This window comes from Elephantulus edwardii, unplaced genomic scaffold, assembly GCF_000299155.1.
Source record: "Elephantulus edwardii isolate Elephantulus edwardi_28Jun2011 unplaced genomic scaffold, EleEdw1.0 scaffold00017, whole genome shotgun sequence".
NCBI lineage: Eukaryota > Metazoa > Chordata > Mammalia > Macroscelidea > Macroscelididae > Elephantulus > Elephantulus edwardii.
The window spans coordinates 13,812,116-13,837,805 of NW_006399767.1; the positions used below are offsets into that span (position 1 = coordinate 13,812,116).

Here is a 25,690-nt window from a genome sequence, read left to right on the forward strand (position 1 = left end):
TTCCAACACAGCTTGTTCTGAGTCACCAGTCTGTTCTAGAGGTTACTAGAAAGGCTGTAAGAACAAAAGTCTTAATGACTCTAGCCCTAGCCCATTTCTGGCACAACATAAAGGTTTTCATGTGCTCTGTACAAACCAGAGGCCTGCCAGCAAGTCAGTCTCCTAACACAAGGGCTCTAGATGGAGGGTCATGTGGCCTGGGCCATGCATTTTGGCTGAGGCAGAGTAGGGGGTGGCAGGAGACAAAGCTGAAGACGTCTCATGTTGCTGTCCCTCTTCGTGGGGTTTTGCTTTGTTTGTGAGGGCGATTTTATGGCATTTCCCTCTTAAGCTAGCTAGCTATAGTTAGGGCTGTGGAGGACAGAGCTGTATTTATTGTGTTGTAATATTTTTAACATCTTGTGACTTCATGTTAGAAGTTTTATATTAGAACCTTTTTGTAGAAACATGAACTCTAAAGCACATCTGCATGTCAGTAAAAACAGATTTTTCTATGGAAAGGGCCCTTTCTGCCTTTTTCAAACTAGACATCAATGACATACTTTAGGGTCATAACTCTCCAGGAGCCTCCAGGAGTAAAACAGGAGAACTGTGACTGTTAGACTTGTCCTGTTAAGCTTTCATACACAGTAGTATGTCAGCTAGAAAAAATTTCTGCTCCTGACCCATCCAGGCTTGATATTCTCACTGTCATAGATGGCTGCTGGACTAGACACTTAACCAGGCCCAAGGGAATTGTTCTATCAAGAATTTATCCCTTATAAGGATCTTTCTTGGGTCTGGCTATGCCTTCAGAAGCCTTTTTAAAAAAAAAAAAATTTCTGAGGCTTTATAAATGCCCTACAGTGTTCTTAATTGCTAAATGAAAAACGTGTGTTGGGGACTTCTAATTTGGATCCAAAAGGTTATGACCAGAGAGTTTGTGTTTGAACATGTGTTTATTTACATGAAAGGCCTTACACAAAGGCATAAAAGTCAATTTCCTGGCACATTTAACAAAATGTATTGACTGAAAATAACAGTAAAAGTGTCCTGGAAAATTCAGGACCTTCTGTTACATTGTGCACTCTGTACAGCAGTCCCACGGGTACAGATCAGAACCTGAAAGGGTTTTCCAAACCCAGCCATCCCAGGAAATGTCCAGTGCAAACCTCAGTCCATCTGAACTGCATCTAGTTCATCCAAGAACCGCCGGCATTTCCCCATCAGGACTTTGATGGCTTCACTCACCAGCACATCTGGTGGCAATACCCCTGTGGACTCAACAGAAACTGGGGACAAAGGAGGCACATTAGCCCAGGTAGGTTTGCTTGCCCTAGTGCTAGCTAAGTTCCACATGACATCTAAATTCTGAAAGCTTCAGAATAAGTCCCTTACCCCCTTCACTTATACCCAAAAGTACTCACAGATAAAATGATCCCGAACCCGAGCCAGTCGAACAATCTTCTTTAACTTCTCATTCCTGAATACTTCTCTGCTGAAGGTATCCAGCCGGGGATTGGCAACTCTGGCCACCTTTTTACCTAATGAAAACAAGCCATATTATACTTTGTGTATTGGAGTCCAGGGATTTTCTCTCTGCTATCTTCAAAGAAAATTAAGTCCTGGCCTGAATAAACAGTACCCCAAATACCAACCTTGGACTTCCTGCACTTCAATAACACCAGGTGAGAAGCATTGCCTCAGTTCCTCAGCTGCCTCTCCTTCCACAGGCTCAAGGAGGGTGATATCAGGCAGAAGCCTGTAGCTGGCTGTTGCCACAGGTGAAAACTTAGCATGATCCTTGCCTGGGGGGTGGGGGGAGAGGAAAGTCAGAGCTTGCCAGAACACCACAGAAGTACATGCATCAGGGATACTCCACCTAAATTCCTTAGTCACACCTTGCCCCTACCATAATCACACGACCCTCCTGCCCAGGGTACCTCCACAAGGTTCTCACCAATGCCTTTGACACAGAGCATGAGTAGGTCGATCTCCTGGCCAGGCCGCAGCTGAGCAATGAGAATATCATCATGTACTGGCCGGATAGTGCCCTCTGGGAACACATCTGCCTGGTTCCCCAGGGGCACCCATGTCATGTGCCTGGTATACACTAGAGGAAAGAAGAAGCTTGTCAATAACTTTAAAACTATTACCTCTACCCCACACTCGCACGCAGGCTCACCTTTGTGGTTCACATAGAGTTCATTGGGGTCAGAAGAATCTTTAGAAGCATGGGGGTTCCGAGTGCACCTGATTTGTAGCCGAAACTGCAAAGTATCTATTTCTGTGCCTTCTTCATCTTCTGCACAAATATAAGAGGGAGGGAGCAGATCTTTAGGAACTAGTGAATGTTTTCGTGCTGGGCATTATACTCAGAGCTTTATGTACATTCCTCGTTGACTCTCAACATGGTTCTGAAACATGCATGTTTTAGAAGATTCCCTTTCCCAAAGATAGATACAATCCCAGGCAGTCTGTATCTAGAATCTTAACTTTAAGAGACGAGCTGCCCACCCTTTCCCAAACTCTCACCTTGGTTCCGATACTCAAAAAGACGAGGATCTGCACGAATAGGAATGAGCCCCAGCCGGTGAGCAAGTATCTCATCCTGGATGATGGATGTGTTGTTGTACACCAGAACCTTTTCCACAGCCATGGTTGGCACCTACCCAAGAAAGCAATCACCTATGGCAATTGGCTCTTCCATCCCTAGACAGAGCTCTAAGAGAAAACGCTTGATAGGACGTTTATAAAGAAGGGATAGATAGCCCAGCAAGATTAATAGGAAAAAACAAAAAGATCATCTGAAATGCTTAAATCAACAAGTGGCTCCTCATACAAGCTAACCACACCCCGTCAATACCTCAGCTAACAGAATGCGGCGAAAAGCATTGGCAATAGCTGCGTCGATTCCCACCATGTCGAACTCCAGTGAATCTTCATCCATGTGTACCACATCCACACGGAAATTCTAGAGAGACAGGAAAACTGCTAAGACCTGTTCTCTGCATAGTCACGCTATTCTCATGGCATAAGCCCTGATACTTCCCTTAACATCCTCTCTCCCAAAACCTCCCCGATGTGCAGTTGTCCTTTGTCCCCCAACCCTTTACTTTTCTGACCCCAAGAAAACCTTGTGTGATCTGCCTCAAACCAAACCCATCTCAAAGGCCATTCTACTAAACCATAGGGATGTCCACGCTGCTTAGTCCAAGTGATACCACTCAATCCTTATTTTACTGGAATCCTCTAGTACATTTTGAATTTTTTAATAAACTCTCCTTTTTAAAACTATTTCCTGGTTTTGAGCATCAATTTTGTAGTTCTCCCTGTGTCTCCTAAATACATTTTCACTTACCTATGAATAAAAACCTTAATTTTTTTGTCTCAAGTAGCCTCAATAATCTGTATACTGACAATACCCTCAATTCTTTCTCACCTGTGATCTAATTTCCAGGACATTCCGCCAGCCTGTGGGACTTACTCATGTTCAGAAAACATGCAAAACCATTCCTCTTACCCAGATTAAGTCCTCACCCATAAAGGAAGCTCTAATGAACTAAGCTGCTACCCAACGGCCTCTGGTATGTCAAGTCAACAAGCAGCTGAGGGGGGAGGAGGAGGAAAGTAGTCTCATTACAATTCAGAGTCCTGGAAGCCAGGTGGAGGGTTAACTATGGTTGAGGATTTCCATATTATTTATCAGTAAAAGCTATCACAACCTGTCAGAGCAGTTTTCTATGGCAAAAGAACTTCTACAACCCACAGTAAATCTGTCACCAATTTTACCTTACATTTCCAGCCTAAGTTTTTGTTTTCACCTTTAGGTCCCCATGCAATCTGCTTTAATCTCTGCATAATCTTCAACAAATGTATTCTTTTAATTTCATTCATCCTTAAAAACATACCAAAAGTTCCCTATTACCTACAGTGCCTAAAACACTCAGATCTTGCCAACACATGCTCACTCTGGCCCACTTCACGTTCTGCAATCCTGAACTACCCAGACGTTTCCGGAGCAAATCTCGCCGTTCTAATTTGTTGTAACATACCATTCAAGTCAGAACCAACTCCTGTATGATCTCTAGCTGACTTTCAGAGACAGTTATTAACAACTGCTTGTCTTTATCTTCTGGGCAGCTAGTAGAGTCCAACTTGTTGCTTTAGGTTTACAGAGCAACTCCTTACCTCTAGGCCATCAGGCCCCCTTTTCTATGCCCTTCTAATTTATTTGTTCACAACTTCCATTCATCATTCAAGGCTCAATTAGTACTCTCCTTCAGCCTTTCCACACCATCCTGCCTCTGAAAACCCTCTAGACAATCAGCGATGAGGCTGTTCTGACTTTGATACATAAACCACTTTAGGGAGTTCTAATGACCTGGTAGTAATGCGTTCCGCTGCCAACCCTAAGACACGAGCTTCGAATCCACTGGCCGTTTCCAGGGTTAAAGATGGGCAATCTCCAATAGAGCTTCAGTTTCTGACAGCCCATTAAATGATCAGCTATGAGCTGGTTCCGGCACCATCACCACTTTACCACGTTAGATTCATTTCTCTGCGTCCGAACAAGAGTGAACCTTCAGTTCACATAACGGTGGAAACAACACCCATCACAATGCTGAGATGGGAAAATGCTAAACATGAAACCAGCCTTATAAGGCTTAGGCAAAAGTTGTTCAGATCACAATCTGGCCCTACATAGGAGACTTCACCCTATTCTACTCGCTTTCCCTCCTGGTACTTTAGTAACCCCTCCACCTCCTTCACCTTCTCGAAGCGTTCCTGGTTCCAGGCATCATCATAACCGGAATAGTTGCCGGGGAAGTCGGTGGTATGAACCTAAAACGAGAGATGAAACTGTCCACAAGTCTAGTCCGTCCCCACTCCGCTCTGACTTTGTTCCTCTCTCCCTCTCCGTTCTGAGTCCAAGGTCACAAAACTTACATTGCGAACCCCGAACTCCCCGAGAACCACGCGGCTCCGCATTTCTTCCACCGCCTGAGCAGCCGCCATCTTCAGCCGCACCACGTAACGAGTGCGTCAAAGGGCAGGGTGCAGTCTATTAGTACCTTCCGTCTCCTTGGTAACGAGGCAGCGCCCAGAGGTTTAAATATCGCGAGAGTTTACCCGGTCCACGTCCCCAGCTTTCGTAAGCCAGTTTAAGCCAAACATCCGGGTTTCTCTCGTGTGCGTTCCGGTTGCTTCACTCTCTCGTAGCCCGTGGGCGTCTCCCTCCCTCAAGCCCACGTCTCGCCCACTTCGCGCGCGGGGTAGCGCGGGCTTCCGCGACGGGAACCCTTGAGGGATATGGCAGCCACGGCGGCCCTGGCCACCGGCACCCGAAACGGGACTGGCCCGGAATGGGGAGGGTTCGAAGAAAACCAGGTAATGGCTCCAAGGCTCTGGCTGTCAGCAGCCCCCAGGCCGGTAGCACTCCTGAAATGTCTTGGAAACTCTCCTTCGAAGTCTAGGAGTCCGCTTCTAACCACCTCGTTTGCTCTTGTTGCAACACTTCTCTCTTGTCGATCTTTGCATGTAGATAGAAGTGTCAGGGTTAATGCTGACCTGAGGGTTCCAGAGTAATACTCGAGTTGAAGGGCCTTGGCTCTCTGGACCTGCCCGAAGCTTTAGAAAGTGTCCCCTGGCTTTCAGGACAAGTTGGAAGGTTGGCCGGAGTCAGGCAGGACCGAGGAAGGGTGCGATCACGGGCACTGACTTAAAACGTTGTACATATAAACTTGTCTTAGTTCTGTGACAAGTAAAGGAAATGAGCACTTTTCAGCACTTCGAGAGTTCGATAGGGAAGATAGACAGCCATGAGTGGAAGACAGGTAACCCAGGAGAAGAGAACTAAAGGTAAAACCTCAAGGTTCTGAGCGCAAAGGAGGGGGTGAGAATGCCAAGATCTGTGATGATTCCGAGCCACACCCCCAGCAGTGAAAGAAACCCAGACCTTGGAATGAGCAGTTGTTATGTTGTTTGGCACGACTCATAGATGGCCTTCCAGCGAGTTTTCAGACGCAGAAAATTGCATGGGAGGAAGTTGCCCATCTTTCTCACATGGAGAGGCTGGTGGATCTGAACAGAGCGGCTTTTTGTATGCAGGGCAAATCCCTACTGCTCAGCCACCAGCACTGCTCAGCCACCAGCACTCCCTTGAGATAAGCAAAGCCGGCATCCTAGGAACCATTGTTTTCACAGGGTGGGGGCTCAGCTGTGATTGACATGGAGAACATGGATGACACTTCAGGCTCCAGCTTTGAAGATATGGGTGAGCTACATCAGCGCTTGCGGGAAGAAGAAGATGATGCTGATGCGGCCGCAGCTGAAGAAGAGGATGGGGAATTCCTGGGCATGAAGGGCTTTAAAGGACAGCTGAGCAGGCAGGTGGCTGATCAGGTAAGCAAGACTGGATCCTTGGCAAGTGGAAGAACAGTAAGGCATGCTCTTGGTTCTGGACTTGGTGTTAGTGAAACCTATCCTAAGTTATCCAGCTGGAGCCATGTAGAAATACAATAGAAAAATAGGGAACAAGCCCCAGCACCAAGAAGCTCATAATACCCATCGTTCCACCCTCATCTTGATTCAGATGTGGCAGGCAGGGAAGAGACAAGCCTCCAGGGCCTTCAGCTTGTACGCCAACATTGACATCCTGAGACCTTACTTTGACGTGGAGCCTGCCCAGGTGCGAAGCAGGTAAGAATCTTTGTCCTGACTACTCTCCTAACACCTAGTCCTTCACCCGTTTCCCCAGTTCTTCTCTCTACCTCAAACACACTGTACTTCTCACCAGTCCCTGAAAACACATGTCACTACCACATTGCCTTCCTCTCCTTCTCCATGTAACAGACTCATCTTCTCTCCAAACCTAACTCAAATGCCATTCCTTTTGTTCCTTATTCCTCACCTCCATCCCCCATTTGTCCTCTCATGTTCCTTTAGAACTTTGTATTTTCTTTTGCTAAACAGTATGTCAGACTGCTGAATTTGTCTATATGACCTACCATCTTTTTATTCCTATCACCAGAATCAGAATGTCAGTACATCATTGCTGAAGACTTCCAAGAACTGGAATTCATTTTGGCTTGGATTTTGTTTTAGTTTGGGTTTTATTTCCCCACCCCTTGATTTAAGTAATGTCAGGACCACTCAGCAAATATTTATTGTTCTGTTTCCGTGGTGTACAGTTACAAATGGCACGCAAAGCTATAATGGAGATGCAGGGGCGGGGTGGTAAGAAAAGGGAAAAGGCAAGGCAGGGATCCAAATTTAGCTAAAACTCAGTATAAGAAGTTAATCACTTATGAAGAAAGCAAGGCAGAGACTTGTACCTTTTTTTCCCCCCCTTCTTCTTCTGTACCATTAAGTCAGATCTGACTGGCACAGGAGATTGCCCCTCTTTCTCCAGTGGAGCATCTGGTGGATTTGAACCACATGCCTTTGAGATTGCAATGTGAGACTTGTACTTTTAGTCCTTCTGCTTGGAATTGCCATACCACTTCATAAGTGGACCATACCATCCATCATGGCCTTCGATGCTGAAGGTTACTTTCTTTTAAAGATGAACAAGTCAAATAGGTCAATTGTCAGGCCCCTCCCCTACATCCAGCTGGGTTCTCTGTGCACTGCTGCTGTTTCTGTCAATGCGGTGTAAAAGGAATATCCTCCTTGCAGGTATTTTTAAAGGATAGGAAGTGACTTCCCATCACCTGTCTGTCTACTACTCTCCCCCCCCCCCCCCAGTCCTCTAGCATGTCTTCTGGTTGGGCCTTGTGCTCTGTAATTAGAGGTGTAAGACTCAGGCCTTGACTTTAAAATCGTATAGCCTAGTTCTTCCTCTGTTCTCTCTCCTCTCCTCTCCCAGGCTCCTGGAATCCATGATCCCTATCAAGATGGTCAACTTCCCCCAGGTGAATAGGGGATGGCATGTCTAGAGAGCTGGGGAGGCACCATGACAGAGGGTGGGGCCACCAGGCAAAGCCTGGGAAGGTAGAAATGGTAGAGCCAGTGTATCCTCCAGTCTGAATGATTTGGTTTATTGACAGAAAATTGCAGGTGAGCTCTACGGACCTCTCATGCTGGTCTTCACACTGGTAGCCATCCTCCTCCATGGGATGAAGACATCTGACACCATTATCGTAAGCAGAACTGAGGACTTGAGGGGAGGGGGCTGAACTAGGCTGAAAGCTGCCCAAAGAGAGGATGACGAAGTGAGAGAGACAGACAAGCCCTTGAGGAAGGTCGTGAGTGAGGTGGCTGAAATCAGAAGCCCTCTCAAGGCTAAGCAGAGTCTTCACCCCACAGCGGGAAGGTACCTTGATGGGCACAGCCATTGGTACCTGCTTCGGCTACTGGCTGGGTGTCTCGTCCTTCATTTACTTCCTTGCCTACTTGTGCAACGCCCAGATCACCATGCTCCAGATGCTGGCACTTCTGGTAAGGAACCAGGCATGGGGGTTAACGGGGTGGTTGTAAAAAAGTAGCAGGCATTGGTGGACATGGTCCTGGTTCCGCAGGTTGCTGAGGCCTAGAATGGGAGGAGCTGGCCAATGGACCCTTTATTCCCTCAGGGGCCCCATGAAGGGCCAGAGGCCAGTCCTGAATGATTTTACTTTCCACTATCATCCTCCTAGGGTTATGGCCTCTTTGGACACTGCATTGTGCTATTTATCACCTATAACATCCACCTCCATTCCCTCTTCTACCTCTTCTGGCTGCTGGTGGGTGGGCTGTCTACTCTGCGGATGGTAAGCTGGCAAGGGTTTTCAGTATTGGGCTGTCCTCCCAGAGGTTGAGGACACCAGCCCAGAGCTGAAGGGTTGTGAATGGGTGGGGAAAACCCAACATGGTTGTGCCCTGGGTGGGGGGGTGTGCCCCATCACTCGCTGTAGCCAGGCCTCTGAGCTGTGTCCTTGTGGGCCTAGGTGGCAGTGCTGGTATCCCGCACCGTGGGCCCCACTCAGCGGTTGCTCCTTTGTGGCACCCTGGCTGCCCTGCACATGCTCTTCTTGCTCTACCTACATTTTGCATACCACAAGGTGGTAGAGGGTAAGTGACAGGAGGGCCAGGGCTGGCATGGGTGTGGACAGCGGCAGGGGGCAGGATGAGATGGCCTGTGGGCTGGGCCCCGCAAACTCCCTCACTTTCCCTCACCTTTCTTTCAGGGATACTGGACACGCTGGAGGGCCCCAATGGCCCCAATATCCCGCCCATGCAGAGAGTCCCAAGAGACATCCCTGCTGAACTCCCTGCTGCTAAGCTTCCTGCCACCATCCTCAATGCCACAGCCAAGGCTGTCGCTGTGACCCTACAGTCACACTGACCCCACCTGAAATCCTTGGCCATCATCCCCCTTTGCCTCAGCTGCAGAGCAGAGGAAGATTAAAGGACAGTCCTGATGACATGTGTCTCTTTGATGGGGTCTCCAGTTGTCACAGAGCTGTAGCTGCTTAAGCACTTCCTTACTGCCTACGGGGCTTCTGAACTCCTGGCCAGAACTGCAGACTCTGCAACCAGTGCAGAAAGTGGGTCAGCTCCACTGAGGCCTCCTCACCACCTACCCTTTCCTTGCTCTTAACTCTTTCCCATATTGTCTTGCTAAATATAGACTTGGTAATTAAAATATTGATTGAAGTCTGGAGCTTCCACTACCATTCCAGTGGTCCTGCCTGCCACTCCGCTTCCTGTACATGCACAGTTGTGCTGTCGGCACTAAACATGTCACCTGCTCCCTTCTTTACACTCTCAACTCAGGGATGATGAAGATGGGACAAGTCCAAGAACTTAGGAGATGGTGTAGATATGAAGCCTGTGCTTGAGCGCAGGAGAGGCTGACCCATGGAGGGGCTGCGGACCATGAGCACAAACCACAGGCCTAAAGAGTGCACCCTCACTCCAGGCAGCCAAGGATAACATGACAAATGGATAAAAACACCCAGACCAAACTCCAGGTTGTTAAACGCCAGTATGCACCTGGATCATTCTACAGGAATCATTTCTTGTAGGAGCACAAACATGAAAATTGAGTCAGACTTCGCTCTGCCCCCTGTTCATGCTAAGGTTAAACAAAGCTCCATTCATGTTTCCTCATCCTTCAACAGTGATCTTACTCCAAAACCGTATCTTAGCTGCACCACCTAACCAGGGACTTTAATCTGTTCCACTTAAGAGTTAATTCCAGTGATTGGTAAATAGAAGGAATACAGTCTTCCATGGCACTCATCTTTTTTCTTTTTTTATTCTTTGTCATTACCCTGGTAAATCTAAGTCCGCAGTATCCTCTCAGTTTACTAACAGATGCCATATTTGCCCAAGTTAAATAAGTAAGGCCACCATCCTCAACAATGGACAGATTCTAACAGCCCTTAACATTGAACAGCACTCGGTCCCAAAGCCCAGGCTCATGTTACCAACTTCTGCTCACTCCAGGCCATGGATCTTGATCCCCTGGCTCATCTCACCAGGCCTGAGACCAGGGCTTCAACAGGAACCTAACCATAGTACCTGGAGAACTAGTGCCAAAGTTCACTTCCTCACTGCGAACGATAGAGTTGGAACTGTCTCGTAGCTGGCCCTCCAAATATTTGAGGTTCACCATTTGGGGCACCCTTTAAAATATCCTGGGCCGTGACCTTTCAGGCCCCATTTGCCAGACTCATTTTGGCAAGAGACTGGTGGGCAGACTTCCCACGGAAGACCTAAAGTCCTGAGTGGAGTGAGGGACCAAGAGAAGAGAGTATCCAGCATCCTGAGGAAGACAAGAGTCTGGACCTCAGCTGAGAAATGAGATGCAGTGAGAAACCAGTCATGTTCCCAAATCCTCGTCCCTCTGTCCGTCTCAGTTGCAGCCCTTCCTTCTTTCTACCAAACGCCCGCTTTCCCCAAACAGAAGTCGCTGCAGCTCAGTGAGCTCCAGACACCGAACCTCCGAGCGGCACGGTGCGGTCTGAGCGGCCCGCGTGGCTGCACCAGGCGAGGGGCGGGGCAGGGAGACGTGACGCGCCGTTGCCATGGGAACCAGCGGCCGCCCCAGCGCAGAAGCGAGCGCTGGAGCTGCCGGCTGCCGCCGCCCGCCTGCCCGCGCCGGGCCTCGCTGCGGGCCCTTCGGCCCGGTTCTCGGGGCCAAAAGGGGAGCCGGCCTGGAGAACGGGCGGGAGCGAATGCGGACGCCTTTCGGAGACCGACTTTGCTCGTCCTAAGCTGAGACCCATCGGCTGCCACCGAAACCACCCCGGACTCGGACAAGGACCGAGCAGCGCCCGTCCGGCACCGGGAGCTGACAGCACGGACCCCCGCCACCCAGTCCCGGACGGCACGGTCCGCCCCTGCCGCGGCGCCGCTCGTCCTCCACTGACTCAGCCTCCGCCTCCACCTCCTCTGCGGCCCTGATCAGTCCACGGCCCCGGCCCTGCCCGCGGCTCCGCCATCCTCCGCCCCAGCCGCAGGCACCATGCTGCCCAGCTCCATTCAGATATCGGGGGAGCCCCTGTCGGGAGCCGAGGTGCGGGACATCTGCCGCGGCCTGCGCGACAACGCTGTGCGCCTCCTCTCGCTGCGCGGCTGCCGCCTCTGTGACCGCGACTTCGGCCGCATCTGCCGGGCCCTGGCCGGAGCGTCGTCCCTGGCGCAGCTCAACCTTAACCTGGGCGTCGTGTCCAGCCCCGGCCGCATCAAGCAGCTGGCAGAGGCGCTGCGGACCAACCGCTCCATCCAGTCCCTCTTGTGAGTGCGCGCCCTCGGAAGGGGCCCCAGCACTGCGCCCCTCCACTCGCCTCTCCACGCGATTTCCCCCTCACCTGTCTCCTCGCGCTCATCCCTTCTGCTCACCTGGTCCCTCAGCCCGTGCCACCGCGACATTGAGTCCTACACGTCCTCCTGAATGGAATGGGACACTCACCCCGTCCAGACAGTGCGCCTAACCACTGCTTTTACTTCTTGGGGACAGCTCTACCCTTCCCCCCAAAAAAGGAATAGGCCCTTGAGACTAGACCCCTTACCCAACATTCTGCCCACTGGAGAATCCCAGCCCATCACCCACATACCCATTGAGTGCCCCTCCCTGTGCTCTGCCTTGGATTCCCGTCCCTGCTCAGGTAAAGAAATCCAATTCCCTCCCAGCTGTACTCATTCCGAGTGCCTAGAATTCTCTTTTCCTGCTTGCCAGGACTCCCCCAAAAGCCATGACTGCATCCCTTTCCTACTCCCAGGGTTCGCAGAGGGAGGGGGTACAAAGAAGAGGTGCCCCTTTCCCCTACAGACAGCGCTAACGACTGTGATGACCTTTGCCCTCTCACCTCACCCCACCAGCCTGCATGGGAGCCCCTTGACAGACGCTGGGCTGGCCCTGCTGAACCCAGCCCTGGCCCTCCACCCTGCCCTCGTGGCTCTGGACCTGGGGGACTGCATGCTGGGTGACGAAGCTATCAACCTCATCTGTGGCCTCCTCCCCCCGGATGGGGCCAAGTCTGGTGAGCAGGGCCTTGCTGGGGGCATGGCCTCAATATGAAGAGCTAAGTACAGAGGGAAGGGGCTTGACCCGGGGCTGAGGAGGTCTAAAAGTGTGGGTGAAAATGTCATTGCAATTCCCTCAGAAGGGGGAAGGATTGGGGACTATGCAGATGGCAACTCTGGAATCCAAAGAGGGGATTCTCGGGTCCCTAATGGCCCCGGAGCTGTGCAATGGGAGTGCACCTTACTGACAGATAAGAGGGGCTGGGGAGAGGGTCAGGAGGATGGCCTGAACCTCCCCATCGTGGTTTCTCATTGCCAAGGCTTGAAGGAGCTGACGCTGAGTGCCAACCCCGGCATCACTCCTAAGGGCTGGAGCCGCCTTGCCATTGCCGTAGCCCACAGCTCCCAGGTTCGAGTCCTCAACCTGGACTACAACCCCCTGGGTGAGACTCAAAAACCCTTTCTATCCCAGCCACCCCACCTATTACCCAAGAGCCTGGGGCCATTTGATGTCAATGTAATCCCAGTAAGGGAGAAAGGAGGCAAGATGGGAGAAACTGAGAGGTGCTAGCCAAGTCACCTCTGTGAACCAGAGACTGAGCAGCCAGGGCAGGAACATGAGCATGCTGTCTCCCCAGGTGACCATGTAGCCGGGATGCTGGCTGTAGCTGTGGCATCCAGCCGTACCCTGGAGGTCCTAGACTTGGAAGGCACGGGGCTTACCAACCAGTCTGCTCAGGTGAGAAGTCACTGTGTGTGGGGCCAGGGAGAATAGGGGAGGTGAAAGTTAGATTTGTCTGTGGTTAGAACCTGAGGGTGGCAAGGTGTGCTTTAGCAGTATCTTAAACGTGACCATCTCTTTCTATACCCTTCTCTGCCCCAGACTCTGCTGGACATGGTAGAAAACTACCCAACGGCTTTGCGGAGTTTGGTGTTAGCTGAGAACAGCATTAGTCCGGAGCTGCAGCAGCAGATTTGTGACCTCCTCTCTGAGGGAGAGGAGGAGGAAGAGGTGGCAGCAGGGGCTGGTGACACCCGAGAACGGGAGAGAGGGAGGGAGCCCACTGCCCATCAGAGGGGCAGCAGCTCCTGGATATGCCCCAGTGGTAAGAGCCCTGAGGGTTGACCAGTCAGTCCTGAAAGAGGCATTCCCACCAGGGAGAGTGGGAGTGGGAAGTCTAAGACACCCTTCAGTTGTTGGTGGCCCGAGGTGGTGGCCTGAGCACCTTTTGCCCCTCCACAGATCCCAGCTCTCAGATGGTGCTAATGACGTCAGGACTAGGGGACAGTCTGTTGGCTGAGACGGAGATGTGACCCCTACTTGGGCTTCTGCGCATCATTACATTTGTCTGTGTCCCCAGCACTTTGCTCCGGATATCAGGGTCTGGTCCTGGGGCCTGGGAAATAAATAGGGGGTAAAGGCCTAGGCTCTGGCAGCTCTGGCCTTGTGGTGGGAAGCTCTGGAAGCTGTGACTGAGCACTAGCCTTGGGGGCCACTTGAACCCGAGGGAAAGCCTCTGCACTTGTTAGCAGCTCTAGCTGCAGCCCGCTGGCTCGGAAGAGATTTTATGAACTACAAAACCTGGTGTGTGGCTGTGGTCACTGGGGGCTGGAAAGACGGGAGGAACTGGAATTACCACAAAGCACCACTAGGGGGGAGTACCACCCAGCCTCTGTGCAGAGTCCACAGGGCCTCAGAGTCCTAGGACCTCAGCTTTGAGGTAACCCCTTACTTTCTGATTCATCAAAGTTAGAACAAAGGTAACCACCACCTGCATAGCTGAGTTGGCCTCTGCCTTCAAAGGGGACCTGCAAAGGTTACTAGAGGAACATCCCCTCTTACTTCTTGATGCTCTGAGTCCAGGAAAGCCCCAGAAGTTTGGGGAAAAAAGGGGAAACAGTAGGATGAGGATCTTCTGGACACACCCAAGCATAAAAATGCCATTAAGATATAAATGAGACAATACCAGTAAAATAGTTTATTTGATTTTAAAATAGTCATCAATGTGAAAATTTCCCAAAACTGGGAGTAACAGTCTAGAGCCAAGGCTGGGAAGCCAGGCCTCACTCCCAGCCTAGCTTGAGGCCCTGAACCCCAACCTCCACTCCCTTCCAGAGGGAGGAAGGAAACAGCCAAGGAGAGCCCTGAGTCAGTCCCTCCCTCACCCCTAGAACCAGCTGTGCCAGGCCCCGTGATGGCAACAGCTCCGGCAGAAAGTCTGCGGGGAGAGGGAAGCAGGTGAAGTACAGAGAGGGAAGGTTAATAACCCCCAACATACTCCCTACACACTCACATGAAGGGGGGGTGGAGTGGGAAACAAACTCAACTAAAAATCCATGGGTATGAAAGGATGAATACTGACATGATAAACCCTTGTCTCCACCGAGCAGCCCAATCTGGGCCAGCAAGAGGGGTCAGAGACCTCGCTGCATGTTACTTTTGGAGAATAAATATTTCAGTAAGGAAAGGGGGGAAAAATGAGGCAGGCTGCTTCCAGTCAGTGGATGTCAATGAAAGGCTCAGCATGGCCCACAGATGGCTCCACCCTCACAAGCCTGGAGGGGAAGAGCGAGGGCTGCTTGCCCTCCTGGTGGTCCAAGTGCAGCAGTGGCAGGAGGGCAAGCAGGGAACCTAACTGAGCAGGTTGCCCTGCTCCTGGGCGTGGGTCAGGCTGTCTTTGCGGTGTAGGTGGTGAACCCCCATTCTCTTAGGGCTGCGCTGGGGGCGACTGGAGTTAGGAAGTGGCCAAGCCCTGCCCTCACTCTGGGATGTGCCAGACCCCTCCTCTGTGCCACTAGCACTGGGCAGCAGGCTCTGGCGCTCCTCCTCAGGGCTGACAGGCAGGTTTAGCTCTTCTTCCTCCTCCTCCCCGGGATGGTCAGAAGCAGATTCTGTTGGCAGCAGGACTCCACTCTCTCCAGGAGAGGAAGGTACCTGTGCTGCCTCGTCTCTGTCAGTGGAGCTAAGGGCAAAGTGGCGCTGCAGCTCAGGGAGCACGTCACTTCCAAAGGCAGTGCGCTGGGTGACAGCAGCTGGTGGCGGGGCACGGTCCACAAACGCCCGCTGCCAGCTGGCCAGCAAGTCCTCCTCCGAGCTAGCTGAGCTGGCCAGGGCGCTGAGTACTGGAGCGGCTGGGCTGGCCTGATGGTGGGGTGAGACCTGGGCCGAGGCAGGGCTGCTGAGGACCGGGCTGGGGCGGGCCCGCTCTCCCCCCTCCTCCACCAGGCTCAGGGAAATGGCCTGTCGAGTGGCATATGTGCAGTTAGGCAGGGGGCTGTTCCGGGGGATCCGCACCTTATCCTCAGAGAACTCGATCACCTTACGGCCAGGATACAGTGGGTGCGGTGGGGATGGGGTAGGGTAAGGGCTTAACTTTTCAAAAGCTGGCAGGGGCAGCTCCTCTTCTGGAGAGCCTCCAGCAGTGCGCAGCGAATGGCATTCCCCATTGGGCTGGGAGGCAGGGCTGCCAGGGGCGGAGGGACTGGATGGGTCACCCAGAGTATCCCCACTCATGTCCACATGGACAAACACATCCTCAGCCAAAGGATGCCCAATACTGCCTGACTGGGCCGAGTTGAGCAGCAGAGACTCTGGCTTCTCCAGCACACGGGCAATGACAGAGGTGGGCACCACGGACCCTGGGGCCAGGCTGGGCGCAGGGCTTGGGCTGGCAGCCTCGTGGCTGTTGTGCAGATGCTTCTGAACCATGTCCTGTAGCTCACAAGGCAGCTGGGGGAAGAAGAAGGAAGAGACATGAGTGATCCTAGCTGAAGGCGGATGGCAAAAATATGGACCACCCCTTTTAAAGTACCAGCTTGTACTTGGCACTGTGCCGTCTCTGTCTGCTCAGCATACCACAATATATCACAGGGGTGCCTCTGATGAGGTTATAATTGGAGACTCAGGAGGGGTAAAAGAACTGAGGCTTTGATTAACACAGCCAAAAGCTGAACCCAGATCTGCCTCTGAGGCCCATGTGCCCTGAAATCTCTCCCACCTCAGTGGTGGCTTGCGCCCAAATCAGAAGTAAATCTGGAGTATCCGCCAGCAGCCTTCAAAGCACCTCTCATCCTTCTGTAAGCCCCATCAACCTTGGGCTGGGCCTCAGGTCTCAAGTTTGCCCCTTTGGGGGAGGACAAGGAAAGCTTGAGTGGGCCTAATCCCCTCTCTATGCCCTATGACTATCAGCCCTGCCACCTTGTCCTCCCCACAAGTGATCCAGAAATTGAGCCCCTCCTTCCCTGCCTTTGTTCTAAAAATACCATCAGGGCTGGTCCCCCAGCCCTAGTGATGGGCCTGTGATTGTACATAACACCAAGCAGTGACAACTCAATGGATAGAGAGGTCATGTAGGTGAGAGGAGGCAAAGCAGAAAAGGGAAAATTAAAGGAAGGGGAGGGGGAGTGAGGTGCAAAACTGGAGCCAGAGTTCAAAAAGGCTAGTTTGGGGCTAAAAAGGAGCTTTCTACTCACATCAGCGAACTTATGATTTCGGAAATGGGATTTATTGCACTTGAGGAGCTGTACAGCCAGGTTGCAGTCCAACCTATATCGTTCCTGCAGACATAGAACTGACTCAGAGGCTGGCCCTGCCCAAGGGAGCAAGATGGCCACAGGCCAGCCACCCCAGGTGAGGAAGGACTCAGCCCATTGGCTCCAGAGCAAGTACAGGGCACATACGTTGAGCTCCTCCAGTTTGTTGATGGTGTTCTTAGCATCCAGCAGCTTGTTGGTCAGTTCCACAATTTCCCAGTCTAGTGTCTTCTTATCCATCTCAGCCTTCTTGATCTAAGGCACAAAACTTCAGGTGAATCCTACTCATACCTCAGCCATTCCCTCCTTCCCTCACCACCTCCTCCCAGTCCTTGGACACAGGAAGCCACGGTGCTAGAGCAGCCAAGGCAGATACAACAGACAGGCAACGGACAGACAAGAGACGAGGGCAGCTTTCCTGCTCTCCAGGCCAACTACAGAGCAGGACCACAGGAAGGGCGAAGGCTTCCTGAGTATAACCACCTTCAGCCTGGGTCAGCATGAGAGCTGCCCACCATGTCAGGGAGCACCAAAGGTTGCAGGCACCAGGAAAGGCAATAACTGCAGACTTATTTTGCAGTTACTGCCTGTATGTGCAGAGAAGTGGGTGAAGTATGTGGGGCTGAGGGCACCAGTGAGATTATCTAGTGGTGCAGCGAGGGAACCTGAGATCTTCTGATCTTCAGCTCACTGCTGAATCCTAGTCCCACTCAATCCCCTAAAAACCAAACAAAACTGGCTTGAGCCTGCTGCCACTTTTGGCCAGGGAGCAAGCTGCGTGTTCAGTGGTGGTATCTGTCAGTGCCTCTGCTAGAGCCAAGAGCAGGCTCTCCAGCTGTCCTCTGGAAGGGGGGCCCTGACTCTACTGCATGGGGCTCGTACAAGGAAGAGGAAAGAGGCAGGAGATAATAAGGGTGGGCAGGGCCCCAGTACACCCAGATTTCAGCTGAAGAGGAGGCCAGGGCAAGAAACACACAAACTCAGACGCAACTGCAAAAATCCAGCTGTGGCTAAGAGAGGCCTGAGAGGAGAGTGCGGCAGCAACGGTGGCAGCATGAGGGGAAGACGAGGAAAGAGAGAGAGAGAGAGTGTGAGCGTTAAGACAGTCCTGACTTACACAGCATGCTGCAGCCCCTCCCCTCCACAGCACTGGCCCCACGCTCCTCCCCAAGCCCCAGGGCAGACTGGCATTTCCAAAATTGAAGGCCCCTGCTCTGCCTTGCTGGGCAGATTACCAGTGTGTGCAGCTTGTCCTCCAGCTCCTGGTTGGTCCGTTGGGAGGCTGTGTAGCTGTTCTGCAGCCTGGAGAGGGCACAGGCAGAGCCTGCATCAAGATCCTTTCTAGGGCCAGATCTGCCCCCTCCTCTCGGGGGCACTTGGGCATGTTCTCCTCCTCTCTAATGGCCTCCAAGACCTTCTCAGCTAACTTTACGAATGCAGAAGCATGTACAGGGATCCTGACCCCTCATTTCCACACCTGCGGAACTTGTCCTTAAACTTGTCCAGCTCCTCTCGGCTCTGGCCCAGCTCCAGCTCCAGGCAGTCCTGTCCAATTTCCAGCTCACGCTCCAAGGCCTCGGTGCGCCTGGTAGCTGAGGCCAGGCGTCGACGAAGCTCCTCATTTTCCTGCTGCAAGAGCCTGGTGGGGAGTGCGGGTGAACAAGGACAGAACAGACATCAGAGATAGAAGGGCCAGTCCTAGAGTCTCAGGCCAGTCTCAGGAAAGAGACTACAAGAGGGTAGGCACTGGGAGCAGGAAGACCCTTCAAAACTTGGCCTGACTTTGGAGCAGCACATTCCCTGGGCCTGCTAGCCCTGAGGGTTGAGGGACACAGGGGATGGTAGGGGATAGCCAGACACAACCCTCCCCCACTGGGTAAGACTGAGGAGACAAAATTGAAGTGGGAGCAGTTTCCATCTCAGTCTCTGGTTACAGTGAAAGCCAGCCAGCCACCAAGCCCCCAGCTCTGGTTTCCCCACGGCACAATCAGGTTTCTCCATTATTAATCTCTTGGAAATCCAGCCCAGCACTGCCCTGCTCTCCAGAGGCCTCACGTGGTTGAAAGAAGGCCTCAGGGAAGCAGTTGGTATAGGAGGGGTGTTATGTTCTCTCTAGAGCCAGGAACTGAGGAAAAGCTCTTTAGCAAGAGCAAGCCCCTCAGAATAAGCTGCCTTCTGGCTATAGGGTCTCTTGGAGCCCATAGGAATAAACTCTTCCAGAAGGAATAAATGCACCAAACCTATTCTCTAAGTTCTAAAATGCCCTATGCCAGGCTTTGCCCCTACTAATGTAAAGAGAAGTCCAACTGTGTAAACAATTGGTCTGAAGCGAGGAGGGACAGAGTTGAGGCAAGTAAAATAGTCTTGGGGGCTGCAGATACTCACTTCATCCGCTCTGCATCAGTCAGGGACTCCTAGTCAAAAAACAACAGAAGTTTAAGGCCACTGCCCTCCTGGTTGGCTCACTTCCAAATAATCCTAGAAAGGGCCAAAGATTCTCATAGCAAAGGGGGGGGGGGCATGGGACTACAGGACCCTCTGGAGATGGAGAAGGCAACCCAGTAATGCCCAGACATGATTAGACTATCCTTTTCCATGCCAATGAGGAGATTAAAGAATTCCTTCCAAGTCCATCCTTACCCACATGAGCTCCAAGCCCTCTCTTAAACCTACAATCAATTGCAAATGGTTCCTAGCAAATATACTCTCCTCTCTAGGCCCTCAGGATAGAGATTTTTCAGCTGTTCACTGGGCTCCTTCATTACAGGAAAGGCAGGGACCATCCAGAAGGGTGAAGTTAGGCTAAGCTATGGGCTCCCTTCTGACAACACTCTCTCAGTCCTTGGGGGGAAGACAGTGGTAAAGTCAGGACCACAGAGCAGCAGGAGGCCCATGAAGAGGCAAGGGGAGCCTCTGCGCTAATCCTTACTGAGGGACGAGAAAGTATTTCGTTTTTAGCTCCTACTCCATTCCCCAAAACTCCTCTTCTAGTCCTGGTCCAAGAGTCAGAGTTCCACTAATCAAAGAGCCTCACTAGTTCCTACTGTCATATGAGGGCAGTATTGTGAGGCCCCCTGGAAATGGAGCTGCTCCTTCTGAATTTAACTTGTGGGTAGGGAAATGAGGGTGAGGGGCCAGACTAGTCAATGGTTAAGATCATGGACTCCACAGCCATTGGCACCTGGATTTGATCTTGTTGCTGCCACTTATGGACTATGACTTTGGACTAAGTCCTTCACCTCACTGAGCTTCACTTCCTCTGCTAAACTGGGAGAATGTTCACTGGGTGACACTGAGGTTAGTACCTGCCTGTTTGCAAATCATAGCATTTCTGCCCTGAATCTGACCACAGAAGCCCCTGGGACCCCTGATGCTCAGTGTCTTTCGACAACCCTTCAAGTTCTTGAAATGTGCTCCAGGCATTTCAGCAGGATGGAAGTGTGGCCACATGGGAACACTCCCTGCAACACTCATGTCTTCCCGCTGGGAGTTTAGTGAGGAAGGACGCCAGCTTGGAAGACTGTGCAGTCGCCTCGAGGCCTCCTAAGAGCAGAGCCTGGCTCTAACACAGTTCCTGGCAGGGACCACATACTTAACAAATGTTTGCCAAACAAAGAAGCTGGAGGAAAGGCTAGACTTCCTGGGAACAGTGAAGATAACAGCTGGGCCAGCGGGGAAGTAGCTGGAGCACGCCTCCTCACAGCTTCCAGAGGGGCTGCATGCTCACCATCACCAATAGGAGATTAGGACCCTTCAGGATGTGTGCCTGCCTGGCTGCCCCTCCCTTAGGGAGAGCAGGACTTTAAGGGATCATTTCTGTTACGAAGCCTCAAGATGTTCATCAGCATGTGGAGAGACACAGATGTTCCCAGGAACATGTTGCCATCACCTGCTACAACCAGGACACCTGAGGCCTCTATCAGCAATGCTATCCTCTCAGGGACAGAAGTCAGCCAGGTGGCGAACCTCAGGGGACTGCCCCTACCAGCGAGGGCAAGGGTACCAGTTTCACTGACCTCCTGCTCATGCCAGGATCCAGGGGCTTCCAGCCGCAGCTCCCGATGTTCAGGTGGGGCCTTACGATAGGGTTTCTTAGCTGGGGCAGCACTGGTCATTCTGGGAGGTAAGGGTTCCTCAACCTGCTGAGGGGAGGCAAGGAAGGAGGCAGCTCAGAGATGCAGTCAAGAGGACTTTAAGTTGAAAAAAGATGACAGTTGGTAAAAGGGAACAAATACAGGAGCTACCACGTAGGCAAATAGGCCTGGACCATTGCAGGGGTCATTAGAAGGGCTGGACTTTGCTGTATCCATCTCCAGGGGTCAGGAGAGTGTTGAAGGTTGGGGCATGGGTCCAATAGGAAACAGACAGAAAGGCAGAAGCTGACTGTAAAATCCAGGCCAGGGTCCAGAACCTAAGCACCAAAAAGAGGGGGTTATGCCCTAAGTGGCAGGGCAGAGACTCTAGAGAGCAGCCTGTCACTGCCTTCTGAAGATTCCAGAGGGAAAAGTGGTCTTTATCTCAGTTTCTTCAACTCAAAACTGGAGATAAGAATAGTTGCAAAGATTAAATGAGTTAATCCACGTAAAGTGCCCGTTAACTTAGTTAGTGTAAATAATAAGCATGTAAGGATATTCACTCAACACAGCGGAGTCTCCAAATTTAAGAGAGCACTCTGGCTGGAGCCACTGAAGGTTGAACCCCTCTGGCCTCTACCACTTTCTTTTCAACAGCACCCACCAAGAGGGGCCACCTGCCTGCCTTCTCACCTGCCAACCTCCTAAGAGCAGAACCAAGAGGGGCACAGGCCTCATCAGGAACATACCGTCTGTTTGTCGGCAGCTCCCTCTGTTCTGCTGTCCAGCATTAGCCCTCGGCTCTCCGCATCCCACGGCCCCTCCACTTCCTCTAGCCAACAGCTCCTGAAACCAGAGACGGGAAGAAAGTGGAAACCAGGTGTCAGCCGCCTGTCTGTCAGTGCCACAGGCCTGCATGCCCAGTCGGGGAACTGGAGGACAGAGAGAGAGAGACAAAGAGACAGGCTTTCCACAGAGCAGGGGCTGTGAGGAAAGACCAGAGGCAGGGACAGGACTGGAAACAGTGGGGCTTTGCTTTTCCCCAGGAGGGCACTGTCCAGGCCAGGATGACAGACACAAGTGTCTGTGTTTGTGACCCAGCTCTGGAAAAGGTACAGTGCTGTCCCTGTCTCCACTTATCTGTCCTAGTCATCTCACAGACCTCTCAGAGTTTGAAGATCACTAAGATTTAGGAAACGTAAGTTGCAGAAGAGAACACCAGGGAAGAGCCTAGTAGTCCCAGGAAGACGGGCCAAGATGCTGGAAAGAAAACCAGTTTCCACAAGAGGCTAGACTCCCAGGTACAATGACAGTCCACAATCTTCACAATGAGGAGGTGTCAGGACTGAAGTGTGTCCTCCCAAAACATGTTGTCTTTGTTTTGTTAATGAGACAGAATTAGTGTCGAGTGTGTTTTGAATCATTCTCATTTGATGACAGAAGACCTTAAACAAGCAAGAGGAGATGCAGTGATGAGAGAATAAGAAAACAAGCTATGAGGACCTCAACAAAGACATTCCTCCAGAAGTGACAGTGAGTGAGTGGAAGCCTTCCTCTAGGGCTAGTGCCCTAAACTAGGAGGAAAAGATTACTTGTTAAAGCCATTCCCTTGTGTATTTCCGTTATAGCAGCACTAGACAACCAAGACAAGAACTAAGGTCTAGAGGGAAAAATGTGGAAAAAACCCAACAGATTGAAAGTGGTTCTCAGCCAGGAGAGTTCTGTCCATCAGGGGACACTGACAATGCCTGAGACACTTGTTAATCAGCGTGAGTGTAGACATCACCATGCTATTAGCACCTAATGGCTAAAGGCAAGAGACACTGCTAAACATCCTACAATGTGCAGACAGCCCCATACAAGAGAACTATCAGCGTAAGATGCCAAAAGTGCTGAAACAGAAAAAAACCTGGTGTAGAGAAAACCAAAATCTGGTGAGTTGGGACACCAGAGTTACTGGCTCAGGGCCATTTCAGATAAGCTCCTGGGTAAGTCTCCTCAGTGGATACGGCTGTTCCTCATCTACACAGAGGCAGCCAAACTGAGTGACCTGTGAGGTTCCCCTCAGACTCGCATGCTTCTCTGGCCCCCGCCTGTAATAAGCTGGCCTGCAGCACGGGGGCAGCAGCCACCAGAGGGAGCAGTGGCAGGAGTAACCTTAGGTGGCCTTCTGGGCATAAAACCCCAATATTCTCCACCCCCATTCACCTTTACAGAGCTGGGGGCTAAGGGGAGAGCCTTTTGGGCTGAAGCATGTGTTCTCGCTGTCGGGACATGCCCTGGCCATGACTCCTGTCACATTCCAACGGGGCCTGGGGCACCAAGAAGGGTGAGGGTGAGAGGCAGGGAGGGTGAAGACTGGGAGATGCAGGAGTGGCTTCCTGCTCTGTCTAGGCAGCCCTGTCGCTGCCTTGGGAGTTCTGGGGGAGCTGGGGTGGGGCAGCACAGGCACGAGCCGCCAACCTCCGCCCCTTTGATGGTAAGGCAAAACGTGTCCCCACAGGGCACAAGCAGCATGCCAGTCAGGCTGACTCCCAGCACAGGAATCTGGGCGGGCCTGAAAGGACAGCACATTCCTGGGGTGTGGGGGAGCTAAACAAGTCACCCCAAAGGTCCCCTGGCTCTCCTTCCAGAGGCCCCAGGGTAAGCACTCCCGTGGCTGGAGGTGAGACCTGAAAAGTCCCAAACCAACCTGAGGGTCTGGATGCACAAGGAGTATAGGGAAGCTAGCTAGAAAAAGAGTAAGGCCAGAGAACAGAGGAGAGACACAAATAGTCAAGCTGTTGTCACTGTGTGCCTTCAAGTAAAAACCAACTCAAAGCTGACCCTCCAGTGGGTTTTCAGAGGCAGTAGGTCACATGGGAGAAGACTGCTCATCCTTCTCTCACACAGCAGCTAGTGAATTCAAGCCATGGGACCAGTCCTTGGAGACGGACATTATGCTTGGAGGGTGGAGGGACAGTGCAGGAGGGGAAGACCCTCAACAATATACAGATTGACTTAGTGACTAGGGTAATGAGGGTAGATGTGTTGGAGTCAGTGAGACAGGCTCAGGATAGAGCAGGGTTCAGAGTTGTTGTACACAGGGTCGCTATGAGTCGCAAGTGATTTGATGGCACATAACAATAACCACCTTTGGGATTGCAGGGCACTTCCTTACCACTAAACCACCAAGAGTGTTGACAAAAGTCAGTGTAAGGCTCCTGCCAGCTGGCTTCCCCACTGGCTCCCCAGTCTGCTCAGTAATTCTTTTTCCCCCTGTAGGTTCTTTTTGTGGACCCCTCTCTTGACTTCTTTGTCCTTCACCTAATCCCCGCACTGTCCTCAAGGCACCAGGATCCTTGTATGAATGATGCGCAGGAATAGAGAACATGGAACACATTCAGGCATCTGGCAATTCTATCTATAAGGAGCACTGGCCTCATGCCTTGTTCTACAGTCCCGCTCTAGTTGTCATACATCTTAGAGTTCATCCTGCCTCACATACTCCAGACCCTATGTTTCCAGCCCCAGCCCCACAGTATACATTCTCTGCTGAGCGGGAAGCCAGCATGTATCAACAGAAAATCTAGATATGGGAATGGCTGTGGAGGTGGGAGTAGTTCTTCTAACTACAGCCCAGTCTCTTCAAACACTTCCAAATCATGGGGAGAGGAACCACTCCCACCTGGGAACAGAGGGCAAGGCTCACCAGGGAGCCAGCAGGTCCAATACAAGTCCAAGGTGACAGTGTGTCTCGTCTCATATCCATAAACACGTCACACACTCAGACCCTAGCCCCAACTCTGAAATCTGCTGAGTGGCCTAGATCCAAATCCATGAAGGGCCCACAATCACAGCACTGACCAGGAGGCCCACTGGAGAACGAACCAAGCCAGCAGCGGGACACTGAGGCCCACTTGCTGGGAAGAGATCCAAGGGCGAGCAGAAGCACAGAGCCGTGCCTCAGAAAGACCCCTTATCAGATGCTGTCCCTACAGCCCCAATTCTCCCACCCAAAGGTTTCCCAGGCTGCCTTAGAGCACTTTAGCTCAAGGAGGAATCCCAGCAGCGTATCTAGAAGAGGAAGCCCCTGGGGAAAACAGCTGGACAACTCAGAGTGGGGGATGATGAGCAAGCAGCAGTGAGAGACCGCACTCGGGCCTGTGAATGCTGAACCAGCTCTAGGATGCCTCCATGAAGATGGGTCTTCTGCAAGAAGGTCTACTCCCTCTCCATCCTGAACTACCTGAGCCTCCCTCAAGATCACTAGTATGTGGACTGCCGTACCATGGGAAGGCTACAGGAGCTGTGCCCTGGAGAAAGGCTCAATCAAGTCTGGGGTTAAACTCTGGCTGCCCTGCAGGCCCTGCGGAGGGAGCTTCCCAAGGAGCAGTGATCCCCTCCCCACCTCATCAAGTGAGGTCAGAAGGGAAATCAGCTCTTCTTACCCCGTTCTGCCCGCCCCCTTCCTCCTCTGCATAGCAGTCATTCTTCACTTCTCAAAATCAGCACCGAGTAGACTCTGAAGCTGCTGGGGCGGAGGAGGGGGTGACAGCTTCCTAATTGCCGTGTTGCAATCTGCTAGTCGGTACAGGCAGCCTGTTGCCGCCTGCCCTGTATTAAATACCTTCTCCCTGATTACAGCCCCATGGGGCACGATTAGCTGC

The 25,690-nt window shown here is 51.9% G+C and overlaps 4 protein-coding genes across 5 annotated transcripts; 2 read left to right on the forward strand and 2 right to left on the reverse strand.

The window, feature by feature from the left end:
• Positions 1–1,152: 1,152 nt before the first annotated feature.
• Positions 1,153–5,068, reverse strand: POLR1C (polymerase (RNA) I polypeptide C, 30kDa). Its single transcript, XM_006881954.1, has 9 exons — positions 4,930–5,068; positions 4,753–4,824; positions 2,846–2,953; positions 2,515–2,647; positions 2,165–2,284; positions 1,940–2,092; positions 1,638–1,787; positions 1,407–1,523; positions 1,153–1,271 (listed from the first exon to the last, which is right to left on the reverse strand). Exons 1-9 carry the CDS (start codon positions 4,996–4,998, stop codon positions 1,153–1,155), a joined length of 1,041 nt encoding a protein of 346 aa, XP_006882016.1. The 5' UTR covers positions 4,999–5,068.
• A 127-nt stretch (positions 5,069–5,195) lies between these two features.
• On the forward strand, positions 5,196–9,623 carry YIPF3 (Yip1 domain family, member 3). Its single transcript, XM_006881955.1, has 9 exons — positions 5,196–5,370; positions 6,187–6,384; positions 6,575–6,681; positions 7,850–7,895; positions 8,031–8,123; positions 8,290–8,421; positions 8,619–8,732; positions 8,910–9,033; positions 9,150–9,623. The coding sequence occupies exons 1-9, from the start codon at positions 5,293–5,295 to the stop codon at positions 9,305–9,307; spliced, it is 1,050 nt and encodes a 349-aa protein (XP_006882017.1). The 5' UTR covers positions 5,196–5,292; the 3' UTR covers positions 9,308–9,623.
• Positions 9,624–11,371: 1,748 nt separating this feature from the next.
• LRRC73 (leucine rich repeat containing 73) lies at positions 11,372–14,013 on the forward strand. Its single transcript, XM_006881956.1, has 6 exons — positions 11,372–11,706; positions 12,292–12,452; positions 12,756–12,878; positions 13,074–13,174; positions 13,319–13,541; positions 13,679–14,013. The coding sequence occupies exons 1-6, from the start codon at positions 11,435–11,437 to the stop codon at positions 13,747–13,749; spliced, it is 951 nt and encodes a 316-aa protein (XP_006882018.1). The 5' UTR covers positions 11,372–11,434; the 3' UTR covers positions 13,750–14,013.
• Positions 14,014–15,067: 1,054 nt separating this feature from the next.
• On the reverse strand, positions 15,068–21,083 carry TJAP1 (tight junction associated protein 1 (peripheral)). 2 transcript variants are annotated; one of them, XM_006881957.1, is made up of 8 exons: positions 20,985–21,083; positions 19,354–19,382; positions 18,446–18,607; positions 18,204–18,270; positions 17,960–17,989; positions 17,116–17,223; positions 16,909–16,992; positions 15,068–16,165 (listed from the first exon to the last, which is right to left on the reverse strand). In XM_006881957.1, the coding sequence occupies exons 1-8, from the start codon at positions 21,081–21,083 to the stop codon at positions 15,068–15,070; spliced, it is 1,677 nt and encodes a 558-aa protein (XP_006882019.1). The 2 variants fall into 2 exon arrangements, with proteins under 2 accessions (XP_006882019.1, XP_006882020.1); XM_006881958.1 differs by lacking the exon at positions 17,960–17,989.
• Between the last annotated feature and the right edge of the window lie 4,607 nt (positions 21,084–25,690).